The sequence below is a fragment of the Sceloporus undulatus genome, chromosome 6 (genome assembly GCF_019175285.1).
Source record: "Sceloporus undulatus isolate JIND9_A2432 ecotype Alabama chromosome 6, SceUnd_v1.1, whole genome shotgun sequence".
Lineage (NCBI taxonomy): Eukaryota > Metazoa > Chordata > Lepidosauria > Squamata > Phrynosomatidae > Sceloporus > Sceloporus undulatus.
Window position 1 is genome coordinate 133,803,298 of NC_056527.1, and position 23,907 is coordinate 133,827,204.

The 23,907-nt window shown below is 42.1% G+C and overlaps 2 protein-coding genes across 4 annotated transcripts; one reads left to right on the forward strand and one right to left on the reverse strand.

The window, feature by feature from the left end:
* PDZD3 (PDZ domain containing 3) lies at positions 1 to 16,320 on the forward strand. The gene is made up of 10 exons (XM_042475066.1): positions 1 to 3,310; positions 5,263 to 5,290; positions 6,109 to 6,173; positions 7,070 to 7,281; positions 7,739 to 7,925; positions 9,091 to 9,227; positions 10,181 to 10,385; positions 11,345 to 11,541; positions 12,245 to 12,451; positions 13,587 to 16,320. Exons 1-10 carry the CDS (start codon positions 3,292 to 3,294, stop codon positions 13,614 to 13,616), a joined length of 1,287 nt encoding a protein of 428 aa, XP_042331000.1. The 5' UTR covers positions 1 to 3,291; the 3' UTR covers positions 13,617 to 16,320.
* CCDC153 (coiled-coil domain containing 153) lies at positions 14,469 to 21,688 on the reverse strand. Of its 3 annotated transcripts, none has more exons than XM_042475069.1 (7): positions 21,539 to 21,688; positions 20,132 to 20,216; positions 19,361 to 19,417; positions 18,448 to 18,567; positions 17,592 to 17,684; positions 15,764 to 15,894; positions 14,469 to 14,597 (listed from the first exon to the last, which is right to left on the reverse strand). In XM_042475069.1, the coding sequence occupies exons 1-7, from the start codon at positions 21,662 to 21,664 to the stop codon at positions 14,469 to 14,471; spliced, it is 741 nt and encodes a 246-aa protein (XP_042331003.1). In that variant the 5' UTR covers positions 21,665 to 21,688. The 3 variants fall into 3 exon arrangements, with proteins under 3 accessions (XP_042331003.1, XP_042331005.1, XP_042331004.1); XM_042475071.1 differs by lacking the exon at positions 21,539 to 21,688 and adding an exon at positions 20,855 to 20,990; XM_042475070.1 differs by lacking the exon at positions 18,448 to 18,567.
* Between the last annotated feature and the right edge of the window lie 2,219 nt (positions 21,689 to 23,907).

Genomic DNA, 23,907 nt, shown 5'->3' on the forward strand with positions numbered 1-23,907 from the left:
GACAAAGGGAGAAATGGGTGTGTTTATGTCACTGAATTTGCTTCTTGGTGGAGAGATGTTGTTCCTTGCTTGCAGCATAAATCTATGCAATATGTGAGCATTTTCCCCACTGCTCCCCATCAAACGATTTCTTGGACTTTCTTGAAGAAACAAAGAGGAATAAATGGCAAGTGTGATGTGGGGTTAGGCTGTTCATCTCAGGTCAGGTTTCTAAACTGGGGTTCACGTCAAACCTTGGAGACATAAATAGTGTAATAAATGTGCTGATGGGGTGGATTTTTTTTTCTTTTGCCATTTTGTGCCTCTACAAAGCTAAAAGCTCCGTGTTTTGGCTGAACACATCTGCTTCCTATGCACTGTCTTTTTACTGTCCTGGAGAGGGGGAAAATTGAAGAGTGTATTTTAAACATATATGTATGTGTATATAAAGTCTGTCTGCCAGAGAGCACAAGCTGGAGACCCACAAAAAAAGTACTGTTTTACAAGACACATAGTGAACTGACAGAATATAACACCACAAGAGGAAACAAGGATGGCTTTGAATTTTGATGGCATTTGGAAAGGAAGGGTTTGATAAACCTGTGGCAAATAGACAGCTCTTTGCTGCAAATACTGTGAAGCTTCCAAGTCCGGAAATAGTAAATCTTAGAATATCAGAGAGGAGGTGACTTCATGTCTTCCTGATGTATACCTTGCTTTTCTCCTGGGTGACATCCCTAAAGAAAAGTGGAGTATAGATTCAATAAATAAATACTGTATATGCTCTTGTATATGTCTAGAAACTTTAGTTTAAAAATGGACCCAAAAACACTGGGTCGACTTATCCACAGGTCAATGTAAGTACTGTACCTTAACTTTTACATATATATAAAAAGGAACCATCTCCTTCTTGGAGTAGAGCGGCAAAAGACGAAAGCTTAGTCCGTCCTTGAATTATACAAGAGGTCAACTAATACACGAGTGAATTTATATGGTAAATGCCTTGCTTGGAGTTGGAAGTATCTTGCTGGCCAATGCCAAGACTTGCAAGGCCTCTGCAGAGGACACTCTAGTTGTGCCACACAATCATATGCATCCTAAAGGTTAGAAAATTGAGTTTTTTGGATACAGCTCCAAACATGGCAGAGGTCTGAGCTCTGAAATTCTTCAACCAGAAGTGTCACCATTGTTCGGGAGGATTTAATCTCATGTAAGGCAAAGTGCCCCTTGAGTATTCCTTGCCAAAGAAGATCCTAAGAAACTCACTAAGTCGATACGCAATTTGAAGGCACATACACTTGCAAAGATGAATAGGATTGCAGAACTTTTCATCTGAAATTCCTGGCACTCATTTACGCTTGCACATACCAATACCATCTTGTTGGTTTCCAGACAGCCAGACAGTTAGATCAAAAACTCACCGCCTTCCCAGATGCCATTACCGTTCAAGCAGCCTGAATTGCATTACAAATCCATTCTGTTGTATTGTCGGGGTTTTGTGATTATTTTTATACCTTTCTCTGAATGTTGCGGGGGCAGATCTTAAAGTGGAGAGGTGGGCTGTATATTCCTTTTTAAATTAAAAGTCTGAACTTTTGCAGAGAAAAAGATCTATATTGTCCCACCAGAGCCAATATTTTTGGATATTACGGTCAAGCTTCAGAATGTATCGTTGTTCAGATGTATTTTGTCATGTTTGATGGTTGCCTTGCCATTCAAAAAAAGCAGTATAAATGTGTAATAATAAAACAAAAGGTAGAAATCTCTGAACATGCGCAGAGGCTTCTTTTGCTACACGTTTGGCTAGCAGATCCAAAATGATGTTTGTTTCATCAGAGGCCCTGATGTTTCTCTTTAGACACCTAGCTGCTGTTTTTACAAGGTTATCTCTTTCAAAGCAGGGTTTATTTTAAGCTTTTTCTCCTACTGCCCGAAAGGCTGGTACTGAGAAGATGCTTTTCCCGGATCCACTTGGCAACGCAGATTATTTTGTGTGACCACACAGTTCACCATAAAAAGCGACCCATTTTGGAGTATTTTTGGCTTTACAATTTTGGAGAAGGGATACTCAACCTGTACCGCTTTTCATCATTACATTCAGTAGTGGTTTATTACCATTAGATATATTTTGATGAGAAATCTGCACTTAGGACAAGAGGCAACTGACAGAACAGAATATGGAGAAACAGGATGGTTCCCATTTGGCAAAGGGGTCTGGCAAGGCTGCATTTTATCACCCTATTTGTTCAACTCATATGCAAAAAATATCACATGAAGAGCAGGCTTAGATTCAGGAGGAGGAAGAAGGAACATCAACAAGCTATGTCCAAAGCCTTTACTCTGGCTAAATGTAATGTATTTCCATCTGCTTTACTTTTGGGAAGATATAATAAAACACCTTTGTCCTTGTCGGTCTCAGGAGGTAGAAACAGCGGGGCATCTTATTGTATTGGACTTTTTACCAGGACCTTCAGCGCTGTTTTATAGTCCCGATTTTATGGAAAACACCAGGAAAATCTGATACATTTTATATTGATGACCTTTTGGCTGACCAGCAATCTGAGATTATGGCCAAGGTGGCGAGTTTTTGCATTGGTGCAATAACTTGCCGACACAGAATGGTGTCTTAATTTTAATGATTTTATTATGTGAATGGTTTTCTACTACGCAGTTTTAAATATATCCAGATTTTGCATTATTGATTTAAAAAATTGATGTATAATATTACTAATCCTTGTCTGATGTATTCCCTTGCAGTGGTTTTCATTCATTCATATGTCCAAAACACCTGGAGGACCTAAGTTCGGGAACCACAGAGCTAGACATCAACTTCCTTAGGAAATGTTAGCTAGACACATCTTGATGCATGTCTCCTCCTTGGTCCCAGATGTGACTGTTTGGTCATTGATCTCAACATATACTATAAATAGAAAGTTATGAAAATGGAACGTTATCAGTGATAATTTTAATTACCTCTTTGTTTACCTTTTTCTCACCTGTTTGTTTTAAGAAATAACCTCCTTCCTGATTGAAGTCCATTGCCAACTGCGCAATACACCTACTGCAGGTTTCCTTTTCCTACTATGCAAAATGCATTCAGCTGCATCTTAGAAATGTACCTGCTCTGCCAGTAAAAGAAGGGCTGGGCTTTCTTCTCCTTGTTTATTTCTTGCAACTGGGGGAAGGAAAGCCTTCTCAAGACTCCTGCCCTGTTTAAAGATTAAACTTCCGTGATCTCTTTGGAAAAGGCGGAGTATCCAGGTGAAGCTGCCACTCCATGCTGAACCTTGGACTTCGTACACTTAAGGAGCCATGAAGAAGGAGAAGGAAGGTAAGCTGGATAAGAGACGGGTGCCTAGGGACAGCCCCAAATGGAGATGTTTTGATTCCATGAGCAAGGCATTTTGTTGGGATGTTTGAGGGAGGGAGGTTGAAGTTGGACTATGGTTGTTCCAAAAATTTGGTAAACAGGAATTGCAGCTGCAGTTCTAAGATAAGCGAAGACTTCGGAGGGATTCCAAAGGTCATATAGTCTAATACCGTCCCATCAACTAGTCTAACCTTTGCCAGCCATCCAAATATTGGAATTTGAAAGGAATGAAATCATCAGCCCTGCTCTCTTGGCTGTTTTCATGAAACGAGTCTCTTGTTTCTGTGGTTTAGATCATCCTTATTAGAGAGTGTAATTTCTTCCATTACTTTTTTGAAAAGTGAAACACCTATGAAAACTTGGCACAGAGCAACATTTACATTGCTTTTCATGGCTGCTGATACAATGTCAGTATGGTGCAATAAGTTGTGAAGACACTGAAGAAGTAGGTTGCCATCTTCAAGCAATGCTCTTTTGTATATGGGTGTGGGAAGACAACAGCATAAAGCACAACTTGTTAAGCCCCCTGATATGGGGGACTAGTTATTTTTGGCTACCAGTGTGCCAGAGACTGGTGCCATGTTTGTGCCCATTGACTACAATCCTTTCAGTCTTGGAAGCTCTCCAGAAACCGGCACCTGTTCATGGACCACCATTTTGAGTAGTACTAGCATAAAGCAAACATTAGCCTCTTCTCCAATGCAGAATTAATGCGGCTTGACGGTGCTTTAACAGCCATGGTGCAATGCTATGGAAAGCTGAGCTTTGTGAGACATTTAACCTTCTCTGTCAGAGAGCTCTGGTGCTAAAAGAAACTACTGTACAAATCCCAGGATTCCATAGCATGGAGCCAGGACAGCTAAAACGTTGTTGAACTGCATTGACTCTGCACCCAGCAGCCTGGGTCATCATGTCCCTTAACACTTCCATCCACATTTTGCTGTTTTCTGCTAGTAGAATTATGCATATCTTGGGTTGTTGATGTTCCTCTGATCTTCACTCCTCCTGCCTCTGAGTCCAAACCCACTCTGCATTTGATATTTTTTGCGTATAGGTTGAATAAATAGAGTGATAGTATGCAGTATTATTTAACTGTATTATCTTACATTCTTCTCTGTTAATTTTGTTAGCTTTGTCCCAGCTCTCCAATCTATTAATATGACTTTGAATCCTGATCCTCTCCTGTTGCACGTTGATTCTAGGTTAGTGTCACCTGCAGATTTGATAAGCAGGCCCTTTATTCCATCATCCAATGCTTTTACAAAGATGTCGAACAAATGCTGGCCCAGGACAAAAGCCTTGACACCCCACTAGATACGTCTCTCTCTGAAATGAAGAGGAGCCATTGATGAGTGTTCTTTGGATTTAGTAGCAGTTGAAGAAATCCAAAGACAAAAGGGGAAAGGAGAAAGAGAAGTGAGAAACCAGGACATTTTAAAAGCAACTGAGAAAGTAAGAAGGCAGAGGATTTACCAACTAGAAAAATTGAAGAATATCAATCTATAGTCCCTTCTGGCAAGGATACCTCAATAGGGACTTGAACCAGCAGCTGTACAGACACAGCAATGATTTACCAGCAAGTTTCTAATCTGTCCAGATCCTCAGCCCGAAAATGTAATGTGCAATAAGTGTTGGATTAACCCAAGATGTTTGAGGAAGGCCAAAGCAAAGCCGCCTATTTGGCTGCAATTTGTTGTCTTATGAACAAAGCCTTTTGCAAAGAGTTACACACATGGTGTGAGATCCAGTTGTCCAGTATATCTGGGTTAGCTCCCATTTTGCTGCCTCCCCAATCCAGCCGTGTTATTTTGGTACACAAGACAGAAATCCCACAAGCAAATCCCACTAGTGTCTCTCCCCTTCCACACCAGTAAAGGAAAGTGATAATAACAAATCTCTCTTTCTTTTTGCAGGACTCCGGGACACCGCAGAGTTAACTGTGTAAGTGCCAAAATGGCCTATTATTTTCTCGAATTATGGAGACATTTCTGTGTCACATCCCAAAGCAATTTACCATCCTGCAATCATAAAACCCTTCGAATAAAATAAAACCGGGGAAATAAAATGGTTGTAAAACAAGCCAACATTTCATTACAGTTAGTAAGACTTGGTGAGATAACAGATCAGGAAAACACTGTTCCTATGCTGAAAAAGAATAGATGTGATAGTCTTCATTTCCCTCCTTGGTTTCCCCACCATTATGTATCAGAAAGTGTATGTGTAGGTAATAGGTAATATATAATTATAATACGTAACTATAATAATTAATAATCTGTGTATATAAGGTAGGATTAGGCTATGTTATTGTCAAGGTAATTAAAGAACAGTTTGGTAGAATTAGTTTTTTCAGCACTAAGTATTGTTAGCATTGAAAGTTAAGCTTGGAAAACAATTTGCAAAGAGGTAATGGATAATCAAAGTAAAATAAGTAGATGTTTAATAACTGAGTTGTAATAGGACTTGCTTTTTTAAAAAATCTATTTTGTTTTTAAGAATTGTTTAATTTTGAAAGGGAGGGGAGAGAAAGTGTGTGTGCAAGTATACACACAAAGAGACCAGTTTAGGGAATCACATTTGCACGTTGGGTTGATATTTAATCACGTCTTTTCATTCTAAACCTGTGGATGCAATGCTTAAAATGGGTATTGGAAACTCTGAAAGTGATTCCCTCCGGATCATAATCAGGGTGAGAATGTGGCAGAAGCTTTGAGAGTCTCATAGGCTTAGGTGACCCTTTTCTTTTCTTCTTGGCATTACAGGAAATTTGAATTTAACCCCAAAGACGGGATTGATAACCCGGTCCTATCACTGGCGGAAGATGCAGGTAATAGGAAGATGTGGCAGCTGTGTGGATGGACAAGGAAGGACCAAACGTTTCTCTTGCATGGTTTTTGCAAAGAGGGAGGGGTGCTCCTTTTTTCAAATCAGGGACCTGAGTTTAGCTGAGACCTTGTCCAGGGTTGCCTTGTTTTCCTGCACCAGCTTGATCCTTCTTCTCTTGGTCTGCGTCTGCACAGCAGAATTAATGCAGTTTGATGCCACTTTAACTACTATGGCTCCATGGTATAGAATCCTGGGATCTGCAGCTTGTTGCAGTGCCAGAGGTCTCTAAGAGAGAAGGCTAAAAATATCAGAAAACTACAGATCCCTAAATTCCATAGCATTGAGCCATGGGAGTTAAAGCGGTGGCAGACTGCATTAATTCTGCAGTGTAGATGCAGACTTGCCTCCCTTCCTGGGCTACATCAGGGCCGGCTTAAGTAAAACAGCATTTCCAAAGCTGTGGACTAGTGTACCACATTTGTATTAAACCTTTTTTTATGTGAGCCCCCAAAAAACCTATTGACAGAGGAGGGTGTATGTTGAGATGTTGAATGAGTCACTGTTCTTGGGAAGGATAGTTTACCTGAGTTCTTAGACTCATGTCTGATCCAGGGTGACCAGATGTCCTAACTGCAAAGGAGAACAAAGGCATTGCAAAATGTAGAACATTCAAGAAAAACGGAAGACGTGACCAGATAAAAGCTAAAAACACTAATATTATGTAAATTCATGCTTCTTAGTCATGCTCAACATGGAGGACATTTTGGAATTCCTCCTGGACAGAAGGTTGAAATGTTGGACATACCTTGGAAAAGGAGGATATCTGGTCACCCTGGTCTGATCAGACCATTGGAAGGTAAGGCATCTTCAATGAATCTCCCATCTTGCCTTTTGCAGAGCCAGAGGAGGAGTCTCAGCTCCGTTTCTGCTTTCTGAAGAAAGAAGATGGCGAAAGCTTTGGATTCTGGTTGCGTCAAGAAGTGGGCGAGAGTGGGCACATTGTGCGGCGGGTGACGCCAGGAGGCTTGGCCCACCGGAGAGGACTGAGGAATGGTGACCGAATCCTTGAGGTGAACGGGGTCTATGTTGAAGGCATGGAGCATTTTAGGGTAAGCCTTTAAGATGGCTGGGTGCAACGATGCCAGGGCCCAGATCCACTCAGATCCCAGGCCAAGTCATGCTTGAGGATCTGTCAATCAGAGTGTCATTATACTACTCAAAAGCCAGCCTGATGCAATGGTTTGAGTGCTGGACTAGGATTTTGGAGACCAGGGTTCAAATCCCAGTTTGGCCATATAAACCTACTGGGTGACCTTGGGCAAGTCACACTCTGTCAGCCTCAGAGGATGGCAATGGCAAACCTCCTCTGAACAGACCTTGCCAAGTAAACCCCATGAGTCAAAAATGACTTGAAGGCACACAACAACAAAAACAAAATGTTGGACTACAACACTAGCTAGAGAACTGTTGGAGCTGGGATCAAAAGAAATAAGCTTTCCCAAGCTCTGTGTTACTGAACATCCTCCTTCCAATGCTGCTTCTCTTTCCATTCTTTCTCTCTCACAGGTAGTTTGGAAGATCAAGAGCAGTGGAAAACAAGTTTCCCTCACCGTTTTGGATGGTAATGCTTATGAGCTGTCAAAAGCTCTCAGCCGGGACTTAGCCCAGCTCCTGCCACATCACCACCAGCCACGGCTGTGCTGCATCCCCAAGGCCCAAAGCGGCTTTGGCTTCACTGTTTCCGCTCCTGAAGGTTAGCCCGCATTTCTCACCCACAGAAAAACAAAACGTTTCCCACCAAGGGAAAAGCCAGTACTCTGCCACCAGAATATGTTGGGCAAATCATGGATGGTTGCACGGGGCACACAATTTTTGCAATCATAATTTTTACATGATTTATTGTGCTTCTCTGATTCTGATTTGAAATGTATCCTGTTCTCCACTGCTCTGCTCAGGTCCTGCAAATTCATACCTATGACCTCCTTAATAGAGTCCATCCATCTGATGTGTGGTCTTCTTCTCTTTCTATTTTCCTTCACCTTTCCCAGCATTATTGTCTTTTCGAGTGAGTCATACCTTCCCATGATATGGCCAAAGTATGATAGCCTCCGTTTTGTCTTCTTGACTTCCAGGGACAGTTCAGGCTTGATCTGTTCATGGGCCCATTTGTTTGCTTTTTGGGCCATCCACAGTATCCTCAGCACTCTTCTCCAGCATCACATCTCAAATGAATTTATTTTCTTCTTATCTGCTTTCTCCACTGAACAGCTTTTACATCCGTACATGGTGATGTGGAATACAATGGCTTGGATGAGTCTAACTTTATTTCTCAATTGTATATCTTTGCTCTTTAAGATCTTTTATAGCTCTTTCATCGCTGTCCTCCCCATTCCAAGTCTTCTTATCTCTTGACTGAAGTCTCCATTCTGATCAGTGTTTGATCCAAGGTACGGGAAATCTTTAACTATTTCAATTTCCTCATTGTCTAGATTGAATTTGTGTCTGTCCACTGTGGTCATTATTTTTGTTTTCTTTATGTTCAGCAGTAATCCTGCCTTTGCACTTTCTTCCTTGACCTTCCTCAGTAATTGTTCCAAGTCTATAATGTTTTCCACTGCTCAATGAATATTCCTGGCTTTCCGTTCAACAATCCTGGGAATTGTGGCTTTGCTAGTTTCCTGTGTGAGTTCTTTTCCATTAGCATACTCTCCCCCTGGGTTCTCTGCAAAGGGCTTTAAGCCTGAAACGTAGAAGAGTGTTCCTACATTACACATCCCTAGTAGTTTGATACCATTTTTACTGCCATGGATCCATCATACAAAGTCCTGGGATCTAGAGTTTGGCAAGGAACTTTAAATTCTCTGCCCAACGTCTTTCTCAAGTATGGGCTGCTCCTTCCATTGTGTTCTTCTTTGCAGGTGTGAAAGGCACGTTCCGACTTTCAGTGCCAAAGGATGGACCGGCTGATAAGGCGGGTGTCCCAGATGGCTCATGGCTTTTGGAGCTCAATGGGGTCAGCGTGGAGAGCTGGACTTCTGCCCAACTCAACAAAAAGGTCCTAACATTGCAAGTCCTTTGGAGGAACATTGGTTGATTAACCATCAGGTTTTCAGCCTCTTTAATAAGGCCAGAAACCCAAAGGAGGTTGACGCTGGCATATATACTGTTGCATGGGCAGTTGGTACTTTTTGTGATGAGGTGGGCATCTTGTGGCCCTTCCCTGTGTTGCTAGATTGAAGGTCCCAGCATCCTTCAATGGTGGCTAAGACTGCTGGGAGTTGGAGTCTGGCATCTGGAGTGCTTCTAATGGCCTGGTCTTCTTCTAGGAGATTGTGCAACAATAGTGTTACACCACAGCTACTTCTGTGAAAGTGGTTGCACTCTTTACAAGGTTCCTCCATTTCACATGATGGATGGGGAATGGATACACCTTTGCACAGTAGGCAACTGTGAAATGTTAACATGATTGATTGCACAGCAGTGTGGTCCTGTATAACACTGATGTTGGGTACTCCCAACATAGCCAGTGGTGACCAATTCTGGGTGATTTAGCTAGCTGCTACTCCAGCAAAGAAACTTTTTCAGGATCTGGTTTCATCATGGATGAATGGTATAGGTTTCATAGGTGAGATGCCAAAGAAGATAATCAGAGTACTTGGCTCATGCTGCACTTTCTTGAGGCCTATTACACTTTGCCGAGTGTCAAATGACATATTTTGTTATCCTTTGTTGGTTGGTTCCAAAATCAAGTCTCCTTTCACACTGAATAATTATAACCATTTGATAGCAGTTTAACGATCTTATGGAAATCTTGGGATGTATAGTTTGGGAGACACTAGAGCCTTCCACAGAGAATTCTAAATATCTTATGAAACTACAAATCTCAGGATTCCCTAGCATATAGCCATAGCTGTTAAAATCGTATCAGAGTGCTGTAAGTGTGTAGTGCGAAAGAGACTGAAAATCCATCTGCCTCTTCTTCCCCTTTGTGTCTGATTTGGATTCCAGCTCAAACACAGCAGCAACCCAATGGGAGTCTTGGTGATTGATGCTGAATCAGAGGATTTCTATCGCCAACGAGGCATTAAAGTCACTGCTTCCATGGCCGATGCTTCCCTGGTTCCATTTGAAGTGAAGAAACTGGAGATGGAGAGAAGTCAGGATGGCTACGGGTTTTTGCTGAAAGAAGAAAAATGTTGCTCTGGAAAGAGGGGTAAGTCATCATGGGGCCACTCTGTGTCCTGGGAGAACCCTGTAAAAGAGCCAAAGTATGCATTTTAGCATTAATTTTTCCCTAAAAATTTGTTGTTGTGTGCCTTCAAGTCATTTCTGACTTATGGTGACCCTATTGGGGTTTTCTTGAAAAGTTTCTTCAGGGGGGTTGCCACTGCTTTCCTCTGAGGCTGAGAGTGTGGGACTTGCCTAAGCCCACCCAGTGGGTTTCCATGGCCAAGCAGGGATTTGAACCCTGGTCTCCAGAGTCATAGTCCAACACTCAAACCACTACATTATGAATAATGGCTGAAACTCTACACCACAGACTACTTTGCGTAACTTTACAAATCCTTAGCTGGATTGTGGAGAGGCAACAAAACCCAGTTAGTGTATTGTGAAGTTGTGCGTCAGGGCATCAGCAAGAGTGCTCCAATGCACATCAGGCATACCTGCTATGCATGCACTTCTGTTGGGCTCCATCATTTCCTAGCCATTGTGTATTTGAGAGCACCCTAATGCCCATTGGTGCCCATTAGGCAATGTTCCATCAGTCATTCCACCACTGTGCAATGGATGCCCATAAGTAGTAACTTCACACAGCCTCTAGGTGATGACGGACAATGTGAAACTGCCTGATTCTGTTTCCCACACATGTAGGTTCATAAGTCCACTTATGAAGATGCATTCTAAACTGAAAGCACACAACAATAGCCTAGTCTTGTTCCAGAAGTGGCACTGAGGTGGTCCATCTTTTCCTTCTTCCACTGGCAGAAAACCAGTGGAAAGGGATAATGGGACCTGTAGTTATAGCAGCATCCAAAGTATCAAAGGTTCCCTTCCACTTAGGATAGGAGGCTTCTTGTGGGTGACATAAAGCACAGCCACATACACAAAGAATGTCTGAAGCCCTCTCAAATAACACTACCTTCTCTGTTTTTCCTTTCCCATGGCTTGCAGGCCAGTTTTTGAGAGAGGTGGATGCTGGGATGCCAGCTGAGAAGGCAGGGATGAAAGATGGTGACCGCCTCTTGGCAGTGAATGGGGAGAGTGCTGAAGATCTCGACCACCAAGAAGTGGTGCTGAGGATCCGTGCCGACAGCAGTCGGGTGACCCTGTTGGCCATTGATGCAGAGGGGAGCAAGTTCTACGATTCGGTATGGACCAGCTTGCAAATTGGGGATGTCAAGAAGTGGGTGGGATCCTACATGAAAAGATCACCTTTTCTACATACCAACTTCTGACCCAAAGACAAGGTTGGCAAAAGCTGGAAAGAGATGTTCACATCTGAGTACAAGACAGATATGACTGGGGTGGGATTGTCATATATTCCTTTACTACAGACCAGAGTTTTGGAAAGTTGTATTTTGGAGTAATGCTTAGAATCCCCCTGGCATTGCTGACAAAGACCTAAATCCTATGGGTAGTGCCAGCTAGAGTATATCCATTAATCAATGGGATTCACCTATGTGTTGACAATCAACTCAACGGGTCTACATTATTTGATACAACCAACAGCATTCAAGCCAAAGAAACTAACTTTTCAACACTCTGTTGCCAACAAACTGGCTTAATATTCTTCTTTTTCTCCAGGAAGGATATTACAGATTGGGATGGTGAGATGTGGAGAGAAATCAGAGAATTCACATTGCTTTTTCTAAACTACAATTCCCCAAATCCTTTAGCAGGATGGGGAAAATAGCCAGAGTGGATGACTGGTTGGACAACTAGTTCAGTTGGTTTTCCCCCACGATTCTACAAAAGGATGCAAAACAGCCCTGATTTTGATATAGGGAGGGGACTCAGATTCACAAACCATGTGCCAAACTGGTTGGTTGGAGTCTCTTTTTGCTCTCCCAGGTTGGAATATCCCCTCTTCTTTTCTACGATGAAAAGGACCCAGCAGCAGGTTGGACCCTGGCTCATGCCTCCTCTCCTCCCAGCTTGCTTCAAGAAAGCAAGATCCCACCCGTGACAGCCTGCCTCCGTCATCCCAGCACAGGCTCCCATGGGAATGAACTGCCACCAGACCAGCCTGGTGAAAATTCATGGGCTCTCATAAAAGAGGTAATCTTCATCTACTTCTTGGATAGCTACAGGAACAGCATATTCTCCAAATGTCCTGATATGGCAGAGACGGTCCAAATTAACCCTTTGTCTTCCCATTTCTTCGTCTGCTTTAAAAATGTCCCAGTTTCTTTCTCCTCCTTCTCCTTTGTCCTCCGCTTACTTCAACTGATAAAAACTGAGTTCAAAGTACAAAAGTAGTTTGCACTCAATCAATTCTGTGAGGGATGGGGAAAGGAGAGGCAGAATTGTGCCTCCCCAGTAGGCTCAGGCAACAGCAAACTGCTGTAGTGCTAAAATAAACAGAGCTTAAGCAAGGCTATTTGGACAACACTGAAGAAGATGCTTGGCTTAAGGAAATGAGTCAGTCTTGAATCTGGAATCCCATTGGTGCACTGTCCTAGCGGTCACCATTTTTCCAGGATCATGAAGTGGTAAGGAGGAAAGGCCAGCAAAGTCTCCTGGTTCTAAGCATCCCATTTTGCCAGTGCTTTCCTACCTTCATGGTTGTTGCACCCTTGGCTTTCCACCACTAGCACATAGGTCTACATTGTCATGCTGGCACCAACACAATTCTTGCCTCAGTGCCTGTGGTATGTTTGTGTGCCAGCTTTGAAAAGAAATGCAGAAAATTCAGAAGAAAAGGTGTGGTGGAATATCTTCCTTGAGCTCCTTTATAGCCTTTTTAATCTTGAAGACAGGCATAACTGGAAGACTATCTTCTACCCTGGCTCTAGTGAGGGTATATAATAATAATAATATAATATATTACAATAACCCTACAAAGAATGCTAGCTACTCAGACTTTCCACATGCCCACAACAGACTCCTGAGTGTCATTTTAGGGCACGTTGCTCGCTTGAGAAAGCAAGCAAGCTCTTCCAATGTGCTTCTGTGCCTGATCACCTGGAAGGTTATGCATTACTCACCATAGTTGAGTAGCTATTTTCAAGCCTACCTTAAACATTACCTTAAAACTGTCTAAACCACAAAAGACCATCTCAAACCTCCAACCCACCACATTTCTAGTTTATGCATTTGTGACTGAGATCCTACCTTTCTGCATTTGTTTGTGCTACATTCACACTAGGGGCATAACTTGAGAACATTTCTCTCTTTTTTAATCCCCACATAGGGCCAAGATGGACTGAGCCAGGCATTCTAGAAGCTGCCCAGTCATGGTTGCCAAAAATGCAATTTTCAGTTCTAGCTGTGCATTAGTGGCTGCAGGGAATACTGATGCACAGATGCTCATGGTGAAATTTAACATCTGTGGCCACAGTCTGCTTTTTCTTTCCTTGGCCTACCATACTGCTGCCTTATGGATCACCTCTGCCCTCTGAAAATATTTCCTGCACAGGAGATCCCATGTGATCATGGCTGAAACCTATAGGACTTCTCTGAAGCCACCAAGAGACAATCCTTTTCACTTTGGGGTATGATTCTAACATTCAAAAGGCAAGATGTCTTGCAGCTCAAGGGTGACCTTAGCTTTGCCACTGAGGCGAAGAGGGACTAGAATATGTTAAATTTGTTTCTATTTTGAAATATTACCACGACTAAGAAGAGAAACGTAACAGGGTGGTATATTCTGGAACTTCGACCTCAATCCAATGTGCCTACGGGAGCGTATTTGATTCAAATTAATGTTTATAATAGTACTAAAAGGAATAGTTACATTTATATCATGCCTTTCCTTCAATGAGCTCAAAGTGTCATGTGTAGACCTGTCTGTCTTTATCTCCACAATAGTCCTGTGGGGTAGTTCATCGCTAGTTCATTATTGGTACCAGAACTTGGATCTCTCAATTCCTGATCCAGTAGTTTCTTCACCACACTGATAGATGACAGCCAGGATGGCAATGGTCAGGAAAATAATTGAAATCCATTCTGCACATCCTCAGAGGCTCTATAATTATTATTGCTCCTTGAAAGTTTTAAGGCCCAATCTCCAAACTCAGCTTCAGGTGCAATGTTAAACTGTGATGAGAATAAGAAGCATGTCGGGAGCAACCTTTCAGGTCTCCAAAGGCCTGAGTCCAAACTCCTTCAGCCGGTCCTTATACTCCAGGTGGATGCCTGTAGCCTCCTTCTCCCAGCTAAGCTTGGTGGTCTGCATCTTGGACAACACATGGTCCAGGCTAGCCTGAGGACAGAAGAAGCAACAAGTACAGTAGTAGGAATGGTCTCTGCGTGTATGCATACATCATCACCAAAGGGTTGGGAACAACCTCTAACAAAACATTTCTGAGAGAGGCAGCCTTTCCAACACAACCATATTGCCAGCAGAGTAACTCCGTGAGTTGACTATTCTTGAGAAAAGCAAAAACCTCTGCCTCTACAGATTTAATACCTTGACAATGGCATTAGCTGAGACAACAAGACCACTCTTGCTTCTAGCATCATTTTCTGAATATTGTGCTTTTTTGTATTGTGCCTTCAAGTTGTTTCCAACGTATGGGGACCTAACGTGAACCTATCATAGGGTTTTCTTGGCAAGATTTGCCTATGCCTTCCTCTGAAGCAGTGTGACTTGCCCAAAGTCATACTTTGGGTTTCCATGATCGAGCAGGAATTTGAACCCTGGTCTCAAGAGTTGAAGTCCAGTGCTCAAACCATTATGCAACACTGCTTCAAATTTCATGCTTAGATCCTGGGAATTCTACAACTGCCCTTGGATGGTGTGTTATTCCCCCCATTCCATCAAACCACAGCACCATGGAAAGTGGAAGCCAAAACAGCTCATGCTTTATTAATATAAATGTCTTTTTCCAATCGGTTGATTGAATCTATTCTATTCAGTGGCCGTATTCAGCTTATGTGCCTTACAGTGTGACACTGTAAGGTCAAAGGAGAGCTAAAATGGAAAGATCTGCCAGTTCTGAGGCTGCAGAGAGAGAGAATGATAAGAGAAATGAACAACTACTTCAGAACAACTGCCAAAAAATAAATATTTTTAAAAAGAACTGAAGTGAAACTCCATTTTAAGAAGGTCTGCTTTTAAGATCTTGGGAGACATAACATTCAGAATGGTGGAAGGAAGGCTTTGACCTCTACTTCACAGCACTTCTTTGGGCACAAGAATTCAAAATAAAACTGGTCGGTTTTATTGATAGCAAAGAGGAAAACACTGGGCTGGAGCGACCTGACCGTCTCCATTTTTTGAGAGGAGGCCTTGAGTATTTTAGTACATCCTAGAGCTAAACAATGGTGGGAATAAAATACTTTATTGCTTCTTCCTGCGGTTTTGACAATGGCACATTCACTGACCCTAAGACAGCCTGGGCTGTGCCATCCAGCCACCCAACTCACATGGAGGATTTTGTCATAGTCAGTCTCCATCTCGTCGATCTTGCGCTGCATCTCCGCAATGGCCTTGTCCTTTTCTTCCAGCATCCTGGCTTTGTCTTGCTGACTTTGCCGCATCTCTTCCTGACAGGCAGCTGCCAAGTAGAAAATGTAGGAGGGAGAGAAAGCGTGGAGTAAGAGAAAGTCAAGGCAGTGTGGGAACAAAAGCCGAGCAGATGATAAGAGAGAAGGTAGCAGGTCAAGACACTGCAGGAAAAAAATGGACTAGGAAATATGCCAGGGAGTGTGTAATATGAAGCTTTGCATGCAAGAAAGTCAACAAGACAACAAAGTTCCTGTGTATGCTACAGATATCACTGAGATTGATGTATCATCTTTATGAGAGGAGGACAAGGTGTGTGTGTGCGCACTGTGTAATGTTATGTTGAAGAGTTCAGTATTTGTAACACAGAAATAAGTTTTACTGTATATTCAAAGATGCTGCTAGCCACATCCTTAAAATTGTGATGGCATGACACTGTTTCTCTCTAAATAATACATGTCCTTTTTATTACAAAATGTGTGGTTTCTGCTTTTAGTTTATTTAGGATAGGGTTCAGTCATTTCTATCTCTTTCTTTACCACCTGGTATATTTTGAATACCTACCCATCTTGTTGTTGTTGTTGTTGTTGTTGTTCTACTGCCTTTAAATGCAGCAAAGCTTCAACCTGTACTAGATTTTAGTTTCCACAAGGGGGAGTGTATATTCTGGTGGGATTACTCCCAATTTTATTGTAGCACCTTTGAGACTAACTGAAAGAAAGAAGTTGGCAGCAAGCACTTTCATAGACTTAAGTCTATTTCCTCAGATGCATTTTGAGGAAGCAGACTTAAGTCTTGGAAACCTCATGCTCCCAATTCTTTCTTTTACTTAGTCTCAAAGGTGTTACAAGATCTCTCTACATACTAATATTACAGACTAACAGGGCTATGTCTTAATTCTCCCAATGTTATTGTTACTATCATCCTAGCAAACTAGCAAAACCACCTCTGAGGATTTATTTCTTAAGTGTATCAGCCTCTACTGAGTGTGTACACCTTCAAGTTGCCATAGCTTTGAGCAGAACACATACATTCTGAACTGAACAAAAATATTCAACCATTTCTACAGGTGACTTACACATGTGTAAGACACCAACAGGTTTTTGGCCACTATCTTTGAATGAACTGACAAAGAAATTTTCTTATTTGTGTATTTTACTTTTAGTGGATTAGAGCTGGTGTAGACAACGTCTTGCTCAATCATCCCTCCAGATATTCTTGGGTCTGGCATTCATATGAATCTTAGCCAAATAACCAATAGCAAAGACTTATGTGAATTCAGTAGCATTTGGAGAGCTATGTTTGCTCCCAACCCTGCATTGAACAAAACCAATTTGCTATCTCAGGTCTTGAGAACTACGATTAATTCTCTCCTTATTCCTTATACACACACACCTTATTCCAAGTTCTGCAACCAGCTACTAAATATTCTGTCATTGGAATATATTTTTATTTTATTGTTATTGACAATTTATTGGAAACTTGCATATTGATAAAAAATACTCACTAGACTATATTATGGGGCTAAAGTATGTATCTGAAGATTCCACATCCCTCCAAAAATTTACAGCGCTTTATAAATAAAGGTTAATAATAATAATAATAATAAAATAAAATGCTGTGTAAAGGAAGGGCTCAGCTATTATTTCCTCATAGCCCTTAGATGGAAGACCAGTAATAGGTAAGCATTGCTACCCCATCCCATGCCAATTGGGACCATCTCCAAAGGAGAGAACATGTATGCCATACCAAGCTTTTCCTGCAAGTTCTTCCTCTCATCTTCTAGCCATTGTGCCCGAGTATCAGCTTGGCGCTGAAGCTGCTGGTACTTGCGGACCATCTCTGGAAACACAACATGGAATAAGGAGATTGAGAAGAGAAAGAGACATCTTCATCCACCATCCCTACCCTGGACCAAGAATTATTTTTATAAAAACAACTGTCTGTAGTGCTTGGCAAGGTAAGAGAAGCTGAAGAGACTAGTCCCTGCCCTGAGGAAATTACAATAACCCTTGTGCCAGTCGGGGGAGAAATAATGAGGGATTGGAAAAAGAGGGGACAAACACGGATCAGAATATGTGGAATAACAGATCATACTGTCAGCTGTGGTAGGAACCTAGGTCATGTCCTAATTTCTAGTAAGACAGCATTCTTGACTATGTCTACTACTGGGGAAAAAAGTCTTGCACCATTTTAAGGACCAGTTATTGCATCATGAATATATTATGGAATACTTTCTGTATATCTGTATATGGGATCTCACACTGCTTCATCATAGCATTAATATCTGCTGGCAAGGCAATGTGCAGAGGCAATCGGCATTCGCACAGCGTTCTGGGTGCTTTAATGGACAACCTTCATATGCAACAGTTTCACTTGCAAAACTCTGCCTATGCTGCACTTCACTAAATGGTGCGGACTGGTCTTGCAGCTATGGAGCATGGCAAAGTTGCTTTTTGGGGGATTACAGATCCTAGAGAATGTGTCTTCCAGGGTTGTGGATGCTGTAGTCCAAAAAAGCAAATTTTCCAAGCTCAGGGCAGGTAGCCAGTGACAGAACATGGGTTTTGTATTTTTTTTAAAGGGAAAAAAGACATCAATGCACCTTCATAAATATCCTTTTTGTCACCTCGTGCTTCTTCCAGTTCCTTCTCCAAATCTACCAGCTTCTGCTTCAGTCCTTCGCTATCAGCCATTGCCTGCCTGGCCATATCCCGCCGGAGAACTGCAAGCCAGAAGGAGACACGCGACAGTTTTTGTTCTGTGCCTTCAAACTCTTTCTGACTCCAGGAGACTCTTAAATTGGGATTTTCTTGGCAAGATTTACTCAAAGGAGGTTCCCCATGGCTGAAAGACTGGGAATGCCCAAGGTCATCCAATGGGTTTCTATGAGCACAAATTTAAACCATGGTCTCCCAATCTTCATCCAGCACTCAAACCACTACACCACTCTTACTCTATACATACAGCACATACTGGCATATATTCAGTTAGAGCATTAATCTCTTTCCTTGCCATTTCCCTCAGTTCCTTGATCTAAATGATTCTTTCTGCATCTTTGATGCAAAGTAGCTAAAGGGTATGTCTTTTAATGGAGCATCCTGAGTTCATGCAAATGCATGCAAACTTTTAGATTTACACAGAATTCTTTGGCTGTTGGAATGAGAAAAAATGTGGAAATCATCTTCACCTACAAGGAATATCGTGCCTACATGAATATGTGAGGCTTCTTTATATTCAAGACAATGCTTTCAATTGTACTCTGCGGTATTTGGCATTTTCACATTTTCAAGAAAATGCTTGGATAGGTTGATGGAGAAGAGGAAAGAGATGGCAGGGAAATGGAAAAATGTCAACTCTTGAAAGTCTTTTGCAAAAAAAGTGCTCCCTACCTAGAGCAAATTCTTTGCATGCAGCAAGCATAAGTTTTTGTACAGTGTTCTTACTAGGATTACGAAAATGTCAGCTTTCCTCCACTTTGCAACATCTTATGTATGGTACTGAAAAGGTTTCCTCACCGAGGTACTGTTTAAGAGTGTCCACTTCCAGCTCTGACTTCTTGTATTTTTCCTCATCTGGAAGGAAATGAAAACACATACCAAGTGTTAGGTCAGTAAGAAAGAGGAAAGGCCTTGACAAGTTACCGGCTATCACCCTTTGAACGACTGCATGATTCAGAGGTGGGATGGATTTCCGGGGGAGTTAAGTGACCACATATAAACTAGGGCTGGCATTCTGATGGCCTTTATATGTGCACCAAATCGAATCAAGTACTTCTGCAACATCTTTTGCGAGCTGCTGCAACATTACAAACGCAAGGGTGACTCTTACTCAGTGATAGCCAGTAGGGTGACTGATGCATTGGGCACCAATGTGCATTATTACACATTGGTAGGAAGTGCTGGGGACAGGAAGAGTGCCCATAGCACATGAGAAGTGCCCGATGCCAGCGTAGTGTAGAGGTTTAAGCATTGGATTATGAATATAGAGGCTAGGTTCGAACCACTCTGCCATGGAAACCATTGGGTGATATTGGGCAAGTCACAGTGTCTTAGAGGAAGGCAGAGGGAAACCTCCTTTGAAGAAAACCCTGTGATAGGAAGTGCCTTAGGAATGCCATAAGTAAAAAATGACTCAAAGGAACAGGTTTGTTCTATTTCTGCAATGTAGCTACAGATTCATAAAATTACAAAATGTAGTCTGTGACATAGGACTGAGATGCAAAGAAGACCAAGGTAGGACTCTGCAAATCTGAGGCTGTCAGAATCAGCTCCATCACTGCATCTTACCTGGCACAGTCTTCTTCTTTGCCTTCCCTGCCTTCTTAGCCTTTCCTTTCTTGGTGGGAGCCATTTCTTGACCTTCCCCTGTTGCCTGAAAATGAGAAAGGAAAAGGAGGGGGGGGAGGGATTTTGGACAGCTTAACCAAAGCACTACAGTATTTGGGGTTGCCTTGCTTTCTGAGGAGACCAAACCCACCACTGCAACTAGGATTGCCCGAGTAAAAACTGGAAACAGCTCCCGTAGTTTTAAGGAAAGGAAATTTCAGCAACTGGTGCTTGGTTGTGTGAAATTCCCTCTTTTGAACAACCATTAAAGGTACAGGAGCCCTCTCCAGTTTTCAGTCTGGCGACCCTATTTACCATGTTTGCATCCAACACGGCATAGTGGTTTGAGTGTTGGACTACAACTCTGGAGATCAGAGTTCAAATCTGGCTCAGCCATGGAAACCCATAGACAAGTCAAACACTCTCAGCCTCAGAGAATGGCAATGGCAACCCCCTTCTGAAGAAATTTGCCAAGAAAACTACATGATAGGGTTGCCTTAAGATCACCATAAGTCAGAAATGACTTGAAGGCACACAAAAGAATAACAATAACCCATTACTGGTATTAATTAAATGGGTACTTATTAAACAGGTATCCCTTTGCAAACTCTTAAGGAAGCAGAGGGAGGTTGTTCTTGTTATGCACATCATAATGGTGCAAGAATAAGTTGTGAGAAGAAGTACCTGAAAGCAAAGCCTTTGCAGGTTGCTGCAAGTTATCCAGAACGCTCTTTTGCAGGTGTGTCATTCAAAGCAGCCAATTTGCAAGGAATGGGGGAAGAGATGCCTGGATTTCGGGAAGCCTATCCGGGCCGGAGCAAACCAGGTCCCCTTGGGTTGCTAGGCAATAGGCACACATTAGCTGCCACAGCAACCAAACCAAACAAACCAGCAACCCAGGTCTGCGAAAGGAGGCCTGTGAAGTTGTGTCCAGAGGAAAGAAGTCTACAGATTAATAATGCAAAACTTTTTCCTCCCCAAAAATGTGGGGTTAAGCAGGATCCTGTTTCACAGATGCTCCCAGAATGAACCCAACATCTCCATGCAATGTATAGCGTCGAAGGCTTGCAACATGTATACTGTGCATTTTGGTTGTCCCAACACAGGTATTGCTGTGTTGTGGATTTTGGATGATATTGTATTTTGCAATATGGCCAACCCTGCTACCCCTGGATATGTTACCTCCATTCAATGTTTGCCTTAAATATTCTTTGCGTATCCTCATCCACAAATGTCATAAGCACCCAGAGCTGGGGAAAGTTACTTTCTGAAAATAACTCATTATTTGTTACAGGGATTTAAAAGTAACTTGCTGCTGTCACTCGCTATGTTGATGAAAACAGGTAACTTGTTATTGCTGTTGCTCACACTTTTGCATATGGATGCATAAGATGTATATAACTGTTGGGGTGTGTCGGATGGTTTTGTTACTGTTGTGTTGCCATTGTTTTGGACTCCTGCTTTGGACGCGAACTGGGCAACTTTCACCATCATAGCTACCTTGTGGTTCGAGGGAACAGTTTGTCCTCCGATTCTGAAAAAAATAAACAATGAACACGACTTCTGTAAAGTTAAGCCCTGCCTCACAAACCTTTTAAAGTTCTTTTCGCAGTGCGTGTAATATATATATATAGGACTGAGCAATTGTTTACTTGGACTTCCAGAAGGCTTTTGACCAAGTTCCTCACCGGAGACTGCTGAGCAAGCTGAGCAGTCATGCGAAAAAACAAGAAGAGCTCCTTTTATGGATTGAAAACTAGTTAGAGACGAAGGAGGAACACATTGTCAGTTTTTGCAAAAGAGCTGGATCTGTGGCTTGACACTTGCTAATACCTTGTCCGATAGAGACTGGAAGAGTTATATTAGGACCGCAGCTGTCGGAATCTCTTGCTTAGCATGGCCTTCACAGACTGGAGGACTGGAGAGTTGTAGTCCAAAAGATAACCTTTGCAAGCTCTGTACTATCAGAGCTTTTCCAACTCGCCTTTATAGGTTCTGTCAGGTCAGGACCCAAAATGCTGAACAGCCAAGGTCCCTGATCTGGCTTATTCAGACCTGGATATCTCCAACAAGACAGAGCTTCTGCTTTTTGAAGATTTTCCTCTTCGATTCGCCGGATTTAAGTTGCTGAGTGGACCTAAAGTGGCAGTGATGGTTAGCATCAGATGTGAATGTTGTTTTTAGCATATCAGTACAGTATATATAGTCAGCCTGCGCCATACGCAGGCTTCCCTTACGCAGCTTTCAGCTCGCCCTGAAGCTGTGGTGCAAATAATAATAATGATAATAATAATAATAAATTTACTTATATACTGCCTTTCCAAGAAAATCAAAGCTGTTTACAAAATTACATAAAAATACATACTACATAAACGATTTACATAAGCAAATAAATACCTAAACAGTATATAACATATACAAGCTAAAATTCCAGCCCTCATCTCTTAACTAAAATTAAATGAATAGTGCATGTACCCATGGTGCGCACACCGCATCATGTGCATGCGCCCTGTTGTTTTCAATAGGCACGAAAGCATATGTGATTTTCCCCTTACATGGGGGGATCCTGCGCATAAGGAAAGGGCTGACTGTACTCAACTATAAGTCAAAAAACTTATAACCAGAATTTGATCCTAAAATCCTAGGTTGACTTTTATATCTATCTATCTATCTATCTATCTATCTATCTATCTATCGATCGATAGATATAGATATAGATATAGATATAGATATATATGGATCAATATAGTAATGCTGCATAGAAATCAAAATCCATGATTTTGGCCCTAAAACTTTCTCTCGACTTATACGTGAAATCGACTTGTAATGAGTACACACTTGTCCCTCCATATTATTTAGGGTTAGGGGCACAAGACCCCTGTGAATATGGGAAAACCGCAAATAACAAAAACACCATGTTTTTACCTGAGAGGAGGCCTCTCTAGGAATCTCTAGGTCCTCCAGTGCAACTCTGTGGTCAACCTTTGACACTGACCATAGAACTGCATTGGATTTGCTACAAAGGCCTAGTAGAGCATTCTCTCTAGGAATCTCTAGCTCTTTCAGTGCAACTTTTAGTTACAGTTGACCATAGAGTTGCTCTGGAGGACCTAGATATTCCTAGAGAGAACGTATTAATCAAATCCGTGAATAATCAAATCTGCAAATATCAAAGCTGCAAATATGGAGGGATGAGTGTAAATGGTATAACATTTCTGTATTTCGGCATTTTATAGTCAGTCAGTCAACCTTTATGAGGCATAGGAAAACAACATGCATTTACAATAAAACTTCAGGGTCGTTATTAAAATTTAAGCCACAATCTTGTTGCCTCCACCGGAAAACTGGCCATTGACCTGGCAATATGTGGGTCCCTATCTTCCAATAGGTATCCCACTGATGACCCATTTGTCGTGTTTTATCGTTCGTGTTGACCGCATACGTTTCGGCGTGATGTCCTTCGGTGGAAAAGGGTCTTATACATGAAGGTTATTCTCATTTTTTATTCTCATTTTTAAACTCCTAACCCTTTGGAAAGCCATGTATGCGTAATTGCAGACAGTAGCAAAGGTCGGTGATGATGGCGGGTGTGAGGAAAAAGCCAAGACATTGCGCAAAGCGCATTATGCCTTGATGTGGCTCCAGGATAAGGTGGAAGTGTGGTTGCGTTCCTTCTTCATCTTGTGGCAGAGGTTTCTGTGGCGGAGGGCTTCCTGGAGGCAGAGTTAGTACTTTTC